At 46.0% G+C, this 14,758-nt stretch overlaps 2 protein-coding genes across 2 annotated transcripts in view; one reads left to right on the forward strand and one right to left on the reverse strand.

The window, feature by feature from the left end:
• Positions 1-1,122: 1,122 nt before the first annotated feature.
• On the reverse strand, positions 1,123-8,386 carry LOC121584249. Its single transcript, XM_041900085.1, has 5 exons — positions 8,118-8,386; positions 7,769-7,878; positions 3,276-3,371; positions 2,791-2,958; positions 1,123-2,636 (listed from the first exon to the last, which is right to left on the reverse strand). Exons 1-5 carry the CDS (start codon positions 8,188-8,190, stop codon positions 2,475-2,477), a joined length of 609 nt encoding a protein of 202 aa, XP_041756019.1. The 5' UTR covers positions 8,191-8,386; the 3' UTR covers positions 1,123-2,474.
• A 781-nt stretch (positions 8,387-9,167) lies between these two features.
• The window catches only part of LOC121575610 (ras-related protein Rab-37-like), a 38,771-nt gene continuing 33,180 nt past the window's right edge, over positions 9,168-14,758 (forward strand). The window contains exon 1 of the mRNA XM_041888815.1: positions 9,168-9,615. Within this exon, the coding sequence (XP_041744749.1) occupies positions 9,457-9,615 (159 nt within the window). The 5' untranslated portion in view covers positions 9,168-9,456. The remainder of the gene's footprint in view (positions 9,616-14,758) is intronic.

Raw genomic sequence — 14,758 nt, forward strand, 5'->3', positions numbered from 1 at the left:
TCATTAAGGTTTCGAACATGACGTTTGGCAACTCGAACCTTCAGCTCCCTCCACATATTTTCTATGGGATTAAGGTCTGGAGACTGGCTTGGCCACTCCAGGACCATAATGTGCTTATTCTTGAGCCACTCCTTTGTTGCCTTGGCCGTGTGTTTTGGGTCATTGTCATGCTGGAATACCCATCCATGACCCATTTTCCATGCCCTGGCTGAGGGAAGGAGGTTCTCACCCAAGATTTGACGGTACATGGCGCCGTCCAACGTCCCTTTGATGCGGTGAAGTTGTCCTGTCCCCTTAGCAGAAAAACACCCCCAAAGCATAATGTTTCCACCTCCATATTTGACGGTGGGGATGGTGTTCTTGGGGTCATAGGCAGCATTCCTCCTCCTCCAAACACGGCGAATTGAGTTGATGCCAAAGAGCTCCATTTTGGTCTCATCTGACCACAACACTTTCACCCAGTTCTCCTCTGAATCATTCAGATGTTCATTGGCAAACTTCAGACGGGCATGTATTTGCTTTCTTGAGCAGGGGGACCTTGCGGGCACTGCAGGATTTCAGTCCTTCACGGCGTAGTGTGTTACCAATTGTTTTCTTGGTGACTATGGTCCCAGCTGCCTTGAGATCATTGACAAGATCCTCCTGTGTAGTTCTGGGCTGATTCCTCACCGTTCTCATGATCATTACAACTCCACGAGGTGAAATCTTGCATGGAGCCCCAGGCCGAGGGAGATTGACAGTTGTTTTGTGTTTCTTCCATTTGCGAATAATCGCACCAAGGGGTTGTCACCTTCTCACCAAGCTGCTTGGCGATGGTCTTGTAGCCCATTCCAGCCTTGTGTAGGTCTACAATCTTGTCCCTGACATCCTTGGAGAGCTCTTTGGTCTTAGCCATGGTGGAGAGTTTGGAATCTGATTGATTGATTGCTTCTGTGGACAGGTGTCTTTTATACAGGTAACAAACTGAGATTAGGAGCACTCCCTTTAAGAGGGTGCTCCTAATCTCAGCTCGTTACCTGTATAAAAGACACCTGGGAGCCAGAAATCTTTCTGATTGAGAGGGGGTCAAATACTTATTTCCCTCATTAAAATGCAAATCAATTGACATGCGTTTTTCTGGATTTGTTTGTTGTTATTCTGTCTCTCACTTTTTTCCCTCACTGTAGGTAATTTAAGCGCATAGTTCAGCTATTTAATTTAAGCGCATAGGTAATTTAAGCGCATAGTTTAACTATTTAACTATTACTTTCACTTATTTTTGGTTTGATTTGGGTCGGACTTAATATGAATGTTTTGCATAGTTACGTATCTCAGTCTAAAAACACATTGACAAACCCATTCCAGTTTTGCCCAGAAGGTAAAACTTCAGGGTCGATGTGCGTTTCTCTGCATAGTTAGTTTGACCTGGTTAACCGTCACTGAGTGAACACACTTTGATTTGCTTCCCAAATGGCACACTATTCCCTATGTAGTGCACTACTTTTAACAATTAGGGTGCCATTTAGAACAAAGACATTGTCTGTCTCAGTAATGTTAATCATTTGTGATGCGTTCAACCACAACAGCTCTCTGGTCTGGCCCTACACTCAAAGCCATCAGCACACGTTGTGTATTCATAGCTCAGTGTTCTTTTGTAACGAGGGGTTTTGGATTTTTCATTAACATGTTCAATCCGGGACAATGTCATTGTTTTGTGGTTGTCTACGACTTTGGACGTTGTGTTGACGCATCAGATGTCTGCTGCTGCTGAGGTGTGGATGTCATCTTTCCACACACTGGAGCACTGGGGTTTGAAATTTAGGCTTATTTGATTATTTAGCTCAGGGGTGTCAAACTCATTTTGCACCAGGGACTGCATTCGGTCTTCACCGAGGTCCAGAGGGGCGCATTTAAAATTGATGATATTTCGTCACCATCATAATGTGCAAAAAATAGTCCTGTGTCAATCACTTTTTGAATTGTTGATGCTCCCTGACTGTCAAGCTTTGGTTTCGATGACTGTTATCAAGCTGGACAGAGTGAAGAGACTATAAAATAATGTCCATTATCATTCCTACACAGTTTAGATTTTGGTTTTAGTCATTTCAATGTCGATTGAAGGTTTTTCCCCAGATAATTTGTTTTACTCAAACCACCAGCGGGCCAGTCGCATGTTTAACACCCCTGATATAGCTGATAAAGGATATCATTGTCAGTGGCAGGATATCAAGCCATTTACAGTGTACAGTCATGTTAAAACCACTCACTACACCAACTGACCACAGTCAGAGCTGAGAGCGGTCTCAGGATCACAAACTGAGTGAAACTGAGTCATTCATTATCATGACAATGTCTCTTTCTTTGTTGATTTTAATTCTTTCCTCTTGCCAATGGTGTGAAAGTGAGTCTGGTTAAAATGCAAAGTTGAGAACCAGTAGTGCTCCGGTCCTCAAGGAGCACCTGGTCTAGACAGAGAGGGATTCCCGGATGGGGCTCTAAATAGGGTGGTGAGGTGAGGGGGCTGCCTCTATTGTCACTGTGTGTTCAAGGCTAGAGGTGGAGAGAGGGAGGTCTGAAGGAAATGTCTCAACAGACTGTAGGTCTTCAGAGGAGATGACCATGGACTGGCGAAAAGTCTCCTCATACGTCGGAGGAGGCTGTAGGCACAGAGACATTTTATGAGATAACATTTACTGTAATAAATGTTCTGTATGAATACATCAACATCCTTCCACAGTTTCATTGATGTAAATGAGAATGTGTTCTTAGTCAACTAATTTATACAGTGTCCAGAACATAGGAGTAACTTACCGCCGTTTCAGACTGTGTGGGGCTGAGACCAAAGCGGTCGGCTATCATGGAGTGGATCTGTCTCTGGCGGTCCTTCTTACGGACGCTCTCGTAGGATGGCAGGCGGGGCAGGGGCCCATCCAGGTGGTAGCTGCTCGGCTTACCGATGATAAACAGCCTCCCTGGAAGCTGCAGACACACATGCAAACATGTTTATATTTTATCACTTTTTCTATTTTTTCAAGTGTTGATCTGAACGGTCAAAAGACCAATTAGTGGGAAAAGATCAGAATTGGGCTGCCTGTGTAAATTACAGTGATGAGGTACATCAAAGTCAATATTTTCTCCTGGGTAAAAGGACAACTGAAAACAAATGGCACTGGGCATCAATAACACTGTGAAACCAGCTCAGATGGTTTTTGAACAGAGATTATAATAGAGAAAAATGAATGAATGGATAATATCTCTATGGGTAATACTATGTAAATACAGAGGATTTTTTTCACCTGGGACCCCACATTTCCGTGGGTCATGGCAGCAGTCTGTTCCTCATAGGGATACCCTACTAGAGACTGTCTGATGTTGTACTGGGGTGGAGCGTCCTAGGTAGGGAAAGAAGATAGGCAAGACTGGTTAGTCTGTCTACACTACAGTGGAGAATTGTCTTACATCTTACCGAAGTTCCATCTGTGTAAAATATAGTTATTCTGTTCTATTCTATCTTTACAAGTAATAAGGCTGCAGCAAAAACAAAGACATCAAGTTAAAGTTACTAGGTGATGATTGAGTAGCTTGGCTATAGAGCTATGATTAAATTCTTCAAGCCAAATAATATACTCTACTAAACTAAAAATCAGTCTTGATAAGGGCTGTTCTCCTTGTCTGATGCATGTTATGCAACAAAAAAATGATTTACCACACAATGGAAAATGCCCTGTGCCAAATTTTAAAGTTATATCCAACGGTTTCTTTCTGTATCCCTTCTTCATTTCTTATTCCTTTCTTTATCCCTTTTGCGGTCTCATGGATACCTTTCCACTACTGATAACAGTGTATGGATTTTAACATTGTGTACATAATAACACAGCATAATTTCTCATATAATTAACTGATACTGGTTTAACAAGTGTTGAGGTTTTTAATGTAAAATATTGAAATGAATGGAAGGAAGGCAGTGGGAGGCAAATGGGGCTAGAGTATGGCCTGCACTGTAACTGACTAGCATGTGATGCAAAGGAAAAACAGGCATGAAAACTTATCTCAGATGAGTAGCCTATGGTTGAATAGCAAATTATTGTATAGTAACAGAATAATAACAATGTTGTTGATACAACCAACTAAAAGGTCAAATGAGAGTTTAGCTGTGGTTGCATTCTCGATAGGGGAGAGAAATATGGATGCAAAAAGCAGGGGGTATTGATCTTAACCTTTATCAACTGAGTTGTCACTGCTTGCTCTCTCAGGTCTGTATCGTAAGAAATACAGAAACAGAGCCTTACAGGGAAATCTTATTCACGTAAACCTTTTAAAACAGCCATACAGTAGATCCCTTTGTTGATAAGATTGGCCACCCATTGCCTTAGATTAGAAGATGGTCTCATAATACCACCAGACCAATTACATGGTCGGTGTCCCAAATGGCACCCTATTCCCTACATATGTGTGTCTCTTTGTTAACAACAGCTGATGCTCGAGCTCTAATATTAAGGAAGTCTCAAGGTTCTGCTCGCCTGAGTTAGAATACCTCATGATAAGCTGTAGACCATACTATTTACCAAGAGAGTTGTCATCTATATTTTGGTAGCTGTCTATTAACCACCACAAACCGATGAGGGCACTAAGACCTCACTCAATGAGCAGCATAGGGACATAAGCAAACAAGAAAATGCTCATCCAGAGGCAGCGCGCCTAGTGGCCGGTGATTTTAATGCAGGAAAAATGAAATCCGTCATACCTAATTTCTATCAGCATGTCAACTAGATCGATCACCTTTAGTCCACAAACAGAAACGCATACAAAGCTCTCCCTCACCCTCCATTTGGCAAGTGGTCCGATGATGCGGATGCTAAGATACAGGACTGTTTCGCTAGCGCAGACTGGAATATTTTCTGTGATTCATCCGATGGCATTGAGGAGTTTACCACATCAGTCACTGGCTTCATTAATAACTGCATCGACGACCTTGTCCCCACAGTGACCGTACATACATATCCCAACCAGAAGCCATGGATTACAGGCAACATCCGCACTGAGCCAAGGCTAGAGCTGCCGCTTTCAAGGAGCGGGACACTAATCTGGATGCTTATAAGAAATCCAGCTACGCCCTCCAACAAATCATCAAATAGACAAAGCGTCAACACAGGACCAAGATCGAATCCTACTACACCGGCTCTGACACTCACCGGATGTGGCAGGGCTTGCAAACTATCACAGATAACAAAGGGAAACCCAGCCGCGAGCTGCCCAGTGATGCAAGCCTACCAGACTAGCTAAATGCCTTCTATGCTCGCTTCGAGGCAAGCAACACTGAACCTTGCTTGAGAGCACCAGCTGTTCCGGACGACTGTGTGATCTCGCTCTCTGTAGCCGATGTAAGTAAGACCTTTAAACAGGTTAACATTCACAAGGCCAGACGGATTACCAGGATGCATACTCAGAGCAACTTCTCCCTGACCCAGTCTGTAATACCTACATGTTTCAAGCAGACCACCATAGTCCCTGTGCCCAAGAACGCCAAGGTAACCTGTCTAAATGACTATAATTTAGTAACACTCACATCTGTAGCCATGAAATGATTTGAAAGGTTGGTCATGGCTCACATCAACACCATCATCCCAGACACCCTGGACCCACTCCAATTCACATACCGCCCCAACAAATCCACAGATGATGCATTCTCTATTGCACTCCACACTGCCCTTTCCCATTTATACAAGAGGAACACCTACACTACATTTTACATTTTAGTCATTTAGCAGACGCTCTTATCCAGAGCGACTTACAGTTAGTGAATACATTTTTTTAATTTAAATTTAATTTTTTATACTGGCCCCCCGTGGGAATCAAACCCACAACCCTGGCGTGGCAAACGCCATGCTCTATCAACTGAGCTACATCCCTGCCGGCCATTCCTTCCCCTACCCTGGACGACGCTGGGCCAATTGTGCGCCGCCCATGAGTCTCCCGGTCGCGGCCGGCTGCGACAGAGCCTGGATTCTAACCAGGATATCTAGTGGCACAGTTAGCACTGCGATGCAGTGCCTTAGACCATTGCGCCACTCAGGAGTATATACACTACATGACCAAAAGTATGTGGACACCTGCTCGTCGAACATCTCATTCCAAAATCATGGGCATTAAAATGGAGTTGGTCTCTCCTTTGCTGCTATAACAGCCTCCACTCTTCTGAGAAGGCTTTCCACTAGATGTTGGAACATTGCTGCGGGGACTTGCTTCCATTCAGCCACGAGCATTAGTGAGGTTGGGCACTGATGTTGGGCGATTAGGCCTGGCTCGCACTCGGCGTTCCAATTCATCCCAAAGGTGTTCGATGGGGTTGAGGTCAGGGCTCTGTGCAGGCCAGTCATGTTCTTCCACACTGATCTCGACAAACCATTTCTGTATTGGTCCTCCCTTTGTGCACGGGAGCATTGTCATGCCGAAACAGGAAAGGGCCTTCCCGAAACTGTTGCCACAAAGTTGGAAGCACAGAATCGTTTAGAATTTCATTGTATGCTGTAGCATAATATTTACCTTCACTGGAACTAAGGGGTCTAGCCCGAACCATGAAAAACAGCCCCAGACCATTATTCCTCCTCCACCAAACTTTACAGTTGGCACTTTGCATTCGGGCAGGTAGCGTTCTCCTGGCATCTGTCAAACCCAGATTAGTCCGTCGGACTTCCAGATGATGAAGCGTGATTCATCACTCCAGCTTTATACCACTCCAGCCGACGCTTGGCATTGTGCACGGTGATCTTAGGCTTGTGTACGGCTGCTCGGCCATGGAAACCCATTTCATGAAGCTCCCGACGAACAGTTATTGTGCTGACGTTGCTTCCAGAGGCAGTTTAGAACTCGGTAGTGAGTATTGCAACCGAGGACAGGCAATATTTACGCGCTACGCGCTTCAGCACTCGGCGGTGCCGTTCTGTGAGCTTGTGTGGCCTACCACTTCGCGGTTGAGCCGTTGTTGCTCCTAGACATTTCCACTTCACAATAACAACACTTACATTTGACCGGGGCAGCTCTAGCAGGGCAGAAGTTTCACGAACTGACTTGTTGGATAGGTGGCATGCTATGACAGTGCCACATTGAAAGTCACTCAGTAAGGCCATTCTACTGCCAATGTTTGTCTATTAGAGATTGCATGGCTGTGTGCTCAATTATTATACACCTGTCAGCAACGGGTGTGGCTGAAATAGTCAAATCCACTAATTTGAAGGGGTGTTCACATACATTTTTATATATAGTGTATGTGACAATGCTGTTCATTGACTACAGCTCAGCGTTCAACACCATAGTGCCCTCCAAGCTCATCACTAAGCTAAGGACCCTGGGCCTGAACACCTCCCTCTACAACTGGACCCTGGACTTCCTGACAGGCCGCCCCTAGGTGGTGAGGGTAGGCAACAACACATCCGCCACACTTACCCTCAACACTGAGGCCCCTCAGGGGTGCGTGCTTAGCCCCTCCTGTACTAACTGTTCACCCACGACTGTGTGGCCTGCACGACTCCAACACCATCATGAAGTTTGCCGACGACATGACAGTGGTAGGCCTAATCACCAACGACTATGAGACAGTCATGTTTTCCCTGTTTATAACACATTTATAACATAATATAATAATAATAATATATGTAATTTTGCTTTTATCCAAAGCGACTTACAGTCATGCATGTATAAATCTTTGCGTATGAGTGGTCCCAGGAATCAAACCCACTATCCTGGCGTTGCAAGTGCCATGCCCTAACAACTGAGCTACTTATAGCCTTACTGTATAGTGTTGGGTGGTCTGGTAGCTCCACAACCTGTGGCAGAGAAGATCTTTCCTGTACAGGACCACCAGGAGCATGAGAATCACTATGAAGAACACCAGGCAGGACACTACAGAATGAAGACAGGCATGAAGAGACTTTATAAAACACATGTGGCATTAAAGTAAACATATAGGTTATGCATGATTGCTTTTAAATGTTTATTTATAACACATGCAAAATATACATAACCTAAACAATCAACAGTTAGGCAGTCCTGTATAAGAGCAACTGCTTTATGTAGCCTGAATGCTGTATTATGTTTATGGTTTAGCAGCCTGCCTAGGTTATGTGACTACCACCACTCACCCGAGGCCACGATGACGGTTGTCTGATCCGCTGTCAGTGTAGGTCGGATAGTTGTAGTTGCAGACGAAGACATCTTGAACGAAAGTAAGTCAGTATAAGTAGCCTTGTAAACAAGGTCCCGCTATGTAGACAGTTCTAAATGAAAACGTTGGCTTTCATTCGCTCTATTAGGCTTCTACTGTCCAAACCGCGAAGATGAAACCAATTGAAAAGGACAGAGCCCCACACTGTTGAATCCAGTTATGCTGCAGGAGTGTATCACCTACTGTATATCTATCTGCTTCGATTCTGCTGTGGGGTTCTGTCCGAATTTGGAGCTCACTAGTTGGAGAGAAAGGTGTCTAGCATCACGTCTGCCCGCCCTTCAATGGTCCAAACACGTATTTGGCTACCCTACAGACCTTTCACGTCTGTTTAGGTGAAAAAAAAATTGAACTGGAGAGAAAAACTTTGACCGTTTTGGAATGAGGCGTAGCCTACTGGACAAATATGATACACGTATCAAAGTATTTTTTCAGTTGCAAACTGGTAGGCTACAGACCAGACAGATCTTTGGAACCACAATTATTGGAAACTTCATTAATTCATAGCCTATGGATCGATACATCTTAATTAATTCAGTAAACATGCGATGGGATTCTCTGACTTCCCCTTCCTGAAACCACCGACTCTGAGTTGACAGGCTAATTAAAATGTGCAATTATCACATCAGAAAGATGATATCTCTTCTCATAATCAAGATATGTAATCTGTCTACAAATTAAGGAGATACTGAATTATCTAGCACAGCTCCATGATGCGCTCAGTGGGAACGGTTCGTGCTATTCGGGATCCTACCCCATTGAAGTTGAAATGTGAAATGGTTAAGGTAAGGGTTAGGGTTAGGTAAGGGTTATGGTTATGGTTATAGTTAAGGTTAGAGTAAGGGTAAGGGTAGAAGAAAGGCTTTAGGGTAGGGACGTCCCAAGGATCCCGGATAGCACTGACCATGCCCCCAAACCCCTCCTCTCACTCCCCTCCTCCTCCTTCAGAACTATCCATGGTGCTGAACAAGATTCGCTCTGACGTTACTGCGCTGTCACGATGTGCTGGCTGTAGCTGTATGGTACAGTCAGCCTCCTACATGTCTTACATGTAAGTCATTCCAGAGAAAAGCTTTGGGCAACATGCCTGGTATTCGTGTCGGGCTTTCACACAAAGAAAAGTAGGAAGAAAGAGAAAGAGAGAGACCGGGGGAGAGAGAAAGAGAGAGTTGTCAGGAAATCTCTGCCTCGTTTTCTAAGGTGGGATCATTGATTTTGGCATTGTCTCCTGGCCTGTCTTGAGCGACTTCGAGAGGATGGAGACGATGGAGTCCATGGAGCCGATCTCTGCGCACTACACCACTGCATACCCGGAGATCCACCCCGATAGCGCCTATGGATCTACAGAAGCTGAGGAGAACCATTCACCATCTGCCTCCTCCGCACTTTCATACGACGAAGAATTAATGCACAAGGTAGGATGATTGGCTTAATGTATAGATAATATCAAACTCTATTACTTGTTGATTTTCTCATAAGACGAGGCTATACACTCGATTATCGCTTATTGATTTCAGTCACGTTTAGATAGAAATCGTAATGGTTCAGCTCTTTGGTGCCACATCCAAATAACAGTTGTCTTGACCTGACAGAATAGCACTTTGAATCGACATTGGGCTTTCCATGGTACTGAAACGCTGGATAGCAGTTGGATAAAAGCCCACTGACCATCGCAGCAGGAGAGAGTGGGTGACAATGTTTCCAAACCAAAGCAAACACCTGCACTGTGCCCTCCCCGTCCCCGCAGTCTTTCGGTCCGCTGCCAGTACCAGCTCATACCCTGTCCAAATAACCTCAACTAACTAGCCTATGTGCTGAGTCCAAACCAAATCAAATCAAATTGTATTTGTCACATACACGTGTTTAGCAGATGTTATAGCGGGTGTAGCGAAATGCTTGTGCTTCTAGCTCCGACAGTGCAGGAATATCTAACAAGTAATATCTAACAATTTCACAACATATACCCAATACATGCAAAACTAGTAAGGAATGGAATTTAAGAATATATACATATATGGACAAGCAATGACAGAGCGGCATGGACTAAAATACAGTATATACATATGAGATGAGTAGTGCAAGATATGTAAACATTATTAAAGTGACTAGTGTTCCATTTCTTAAAGTGGCCAGTGATTTCAATAGGCAGCAGCAGCCTCTCTGTGCTAGTAATGGCTGTTTAACAGTCTGATGGCCTTGAGATAGAAGCTGTTTTTCATTCTCGGTCCCAGCTTTGATGCACCTGTACTGACCTCGCCTTCTGGATGATAGCGGGGTGAACAGGCAGTGGCTCGGATGGTTGATGTCCTTGATGATCTTTTTGGCCTTCTTGTAACATCGGGTGCTGCATGTGTCTTGGAGGGCGGGTAGTTTGCCCCTGGTAATGCGTTCGGCAGACCGCACCACCCTCTGGAGAGCCCTGCGGTTGCGGGCGGTGCAGTTGCCGTACCAGGCGGTGATACAGCCCGACAGGATGCTCTCAATTGTGCATCTGTAAAAGTTTGTGAGGGTTTTAGGTGCCAAGCCAAATTTCTTCAGCCTCCTGTAGTTGAAGAGGCTCTGTTGCGCCTTCTTCACCACACTGTCTGCGTGGGTGGACCATTTCACTTTGTCGGTGATGTGTACGCCAAGGAACTTGAAGCTTTCCACCTTCTCCACTGCGGTCCCGTCGATGTGGATAGGGGGGTGCGCCCTCTGCTGTTTCCTGAAGTCCACGATCATCTCCTTTGTTTTGTTGACGTTGAGTGAGAGGTTATTCTCCTGGCACCACACTCCCAGAGCCCTCACCTCCTCCCTGTAGGCGGTCTCGTCATTGTTGGTAATCAAGCCTACTACTGTTGTGTCGTCTGCAAACTTGATGATTGAGTTGGAGGCATGCTTGGCCACGCAGTCATGGGTGAACAGGGAGTACAGGAGGGGGCTGAGCACGCACCCTTGTGGGGCCCCAGTGTTGAGGATCAGCGAAGTGGAGATGTTGTTTCCTACCTTCACCACCTGGGGGCGGCCCGTCATGAAGTCCAGGACCCAGTTGCACAGGGCAGGGTTCAGACCCAGGGCCTCAAGCTTAATGATGAGCTTGGAGGGTACTATGGTGTCCACAGCTTCAGCCTGGTCTCATAGACTAGACGTAACATAGTAAACATAAATCTGGGACACTAATATTAGTATGATATGTATAATTACATAAGACAGGTTACTTAAAGCAAAAACTGAAGTAGGGTGGTATAATGCGAATGTCTAAGAACCCAAAGGTAGGGTGACCACATTTAAAATACCCAAATGTGGGACAACAGGACATTGATTCAGAGTTTATCTAACTTTACGAAACAAGCACCATTGTGTGAAGTGAAGTGGAGGAGCGATGCTCCTTGGATAAAATTTGGTGATGCAGAAAAGAGTGACCACATGTGTGGCCGTTTTATGAAAATCTGGGAATATTTGGCCAAGGAAACATTTCAGGTTGGTCTCAGGGTATGTAAAAACAGTTAGGAAGGAAGACTTTTAAAACTGGATTGAGTGAAGTAGCAGCAAATATGTTGAATGAGCAACTAATGAGCACAGAGAGCCTCTCAAGTTTGATGAAATTACTTTATATCTTTCAGTCTAATACAGCTATGTACTTACTTTTGTAGCTCTTCATCAGAACAACACATTTCACTGCACTAATCTGGTGTATGTGGCAATATATATATATATATATAAATATATATATATCTATATATTATATATATATATATATATATATATAGATATATATATATATTTTTAACACGCTTTTTGTAAGTAGTTAGGCCTACTGTCCTCTTCAAGTTTAGCTGGAACAAAGGTTATGGACATACTGACAAGATACATGTCTCTCCGCCCTAACATTGGGAGTCGTTGTCCACAAAGCGGCACGGTGGGCTGTCTAGTCATCTAAACCTCACGTAGCAAATAAGCCATTCATTTTTTTGTTCTCCAAATTCGACACTCTCTCATTGACCTCCATAAAAAAACTCCTTGCTTGGTGGGCAAAACAACGAAAAAACACCACCTGCTGGAGGGAAACAGATTTGGGTCTCTCTCTTCCTCTCTGGCTGAAATTGAGTACCACAGTATGAGTCATAATACCCATAAAACCTAGCAGTTAAACACGGAAATGGTTCCAATAGTTTTTCCACCATTCATTTTTCCATGGGGGAAAGTTTGCCAATGACCATCTGAATGACTTCATATATGCTTACCCTGTCTAGACGTATTGATAACCACGTAAATCTCTCTCGGACAAGGTAACTTTTATCAATATATTTGCCTGTTATTACACCCCAAAAATAAAATGCTAATTAGCCGCTAATGTGGCTATCATACAGAACTACACATCCTGTCGCAAGCTTTGACGTCATCAGTCAAGGCAGTGTTGCTGTCACGATCGTTGGATACAGAGGACCAAGGCGCAGCGTGGAAGGTGAACATATTTATTAAATAATGGTTATACGAACAAAACAACAAACGATACATGACGTCCAAAGGTGCAAAACAAAAACCTACACAGGAACAAGATCCCACAAACACTGTGGGAAAACTGGCTGCTTAAGTATGGTTCCCAATCAGAGACAACAAGCAACAGCTGATACCCGTTGCCTCTGATTGAGAACCAAACTGGCCAACATAGAAATACTAAACTAGAACAAAAACAAACGAAAACTCACACCCTGGCTCAACATACTAGAGTCCCCAGAGCCAGGGCGTGACAGTACCCCCCCCCCCCCAAAGGCGCGGACTCCGACCGCGCCAACCAAACACCACAGGGGAGGGACCGGGTGGGCACTCCGCCTTGGCGGCGGATCCGGCTCCGGGCATGATCCCCACTCCCTCTCTAACCCCCCAAAGTACCCCTGGTCCGGTCTGGCCCTGCTGACCGGAGCTGGACTGCACACTGGTGGAGCGGATTGCTCTAGCTCCGGCGTGAAGCAGCTGACCCGTGCCGAACCAGGCACCGGTGGAACAGGCACGGGCTGTGCCGGACTGACGACGCACACCACTGGCTTGGTGTGGGGAGCAGGAACGGGCCGAGCCGGGCTGACGCAAACGCACCCCCTGACTTGGTGCGGGGAGCAGGAGCGGCCGGACCGGGCTGACGAGCGCACCACTGACTTGGTGCGGGGAGCAGGAGTGGGCCGGACCGGGCTGACGGGCGCACCACTGACTTGGTGCGGGGAGCAGGAGCGGGCCGGACCGGTTGACGGGCGCACCACTGACTTGGTGCGGGAGCAGGAGCGGGCCGGACCGGGCTGACGGAGCGCACCACTGACTTGCGCGGGAGCAGGAGCGGGCCGGACCGGGCTGACGAGCGCACCACTGACTTGGTGCGGGGAGCAGGAGCGGGCCGAACCGGGCTGACGATGCGCACCATAGGCTTGGTGCGTGGCGCAGGAACAGGCCGGGCCGGGCTGACGACGCCGCACCACAGGCTCGATGCGAGGAACAGGAACAGGCCGGACCGTACTGGGGACACACACCACTGGCCCTACGCAGGGATCAGGAACGGGCCGGACCGGACTGGTAACACACCCCAGTACCTCTCGCCGTGCCTCTACACTTTCCCTCTCCTCTGTGACCAGTGGCCCCCTTAACCTGGCGGCCTCCTCTGCAAACCCGCTGGACCGCTCTATCGCGGCCTCCTACTGCCCCGTCGTCCACGGCGTGAGCCCCCCCCTAAAACATTTCTGGGGGCCTCTCCTCCCCGTGGGCCAGGCCCAGTCGAGGTTGATGTCCTTTAGCGATACCTCTGGCGCTGGCTCCTGGACACGCTGCTTGGTCCAGTGTTGGTGGGATCTTCTGTCACGATCGTCGGATACAGAGGACCAAGGCGCAGCGTGGAAGGTGAACATATTTATTAAATAATGGTTATACGAACAAAACAACAAACGATACGTGACGTCCAAAGGTGCAAAACACAAACCTACACAGGAACAAGATCCCACAAACACTGTGGGAAAACTGGCTGCTTAAGTATGGTTCCCAATCAGAGACAACAAGCAACAGCTGATACCCGTTGCCTCTGATTGAGAACCACACTGGCCAACATAGAAATACTAAACTAGAACAAAAACAAACGAAAACTCACACCCTGGCTCAACATACTAGAGTCCCCAGAGCCAGGGCGTGACAGTTGCAGGGAGGGAAAAACCTCTAAATCTCAGGAACAAGTAGCAAGGAACCTACAAGTTAGGTCAAATAGAATAACTAGTAGATATTATAAACTTTTTGTAGTTTCTCGTTTAAATAATTGATATTGTGTGTTTATCGTGTGTATTGTTGTTGAGCATCTTTCAAATTACCTACCTTAGCATTTCTTTATTACTATAATTGTTTTAATTGCCCTGGCCTTTGTAGCTAACTAGCTAACCTTAGGTCTCTCCACGATCAGAAGCAAGGATGGTTCAGAAGCAAGGATGACTTCCTTTCTGCGCTATGTAACCACTACTCCGGATTGTAACCACTACTCCGATAAGCCGGCACCATGGCAAGGATAGTTGGTTAACTAGCATGTCACCACTTAGAAAAGTCTGACTACAC

Source organism: Coregonus clupeaformis, chromosome 1 (assembly GCF_020615455.1).
Source record: "Coregonus clupeaformis isolate EN_2021a chromosome 1, ASM2061545v1, whole genome shotgun sequence".
In the NCBI taxonomy this organism is placed as follows: domain Eukaryota; kingdom Metazoa; phylum Chordata; class Actinopteri; order Salmoniformes; family Salmonidae; genus Coregonus; species Coregonus clupeaformis.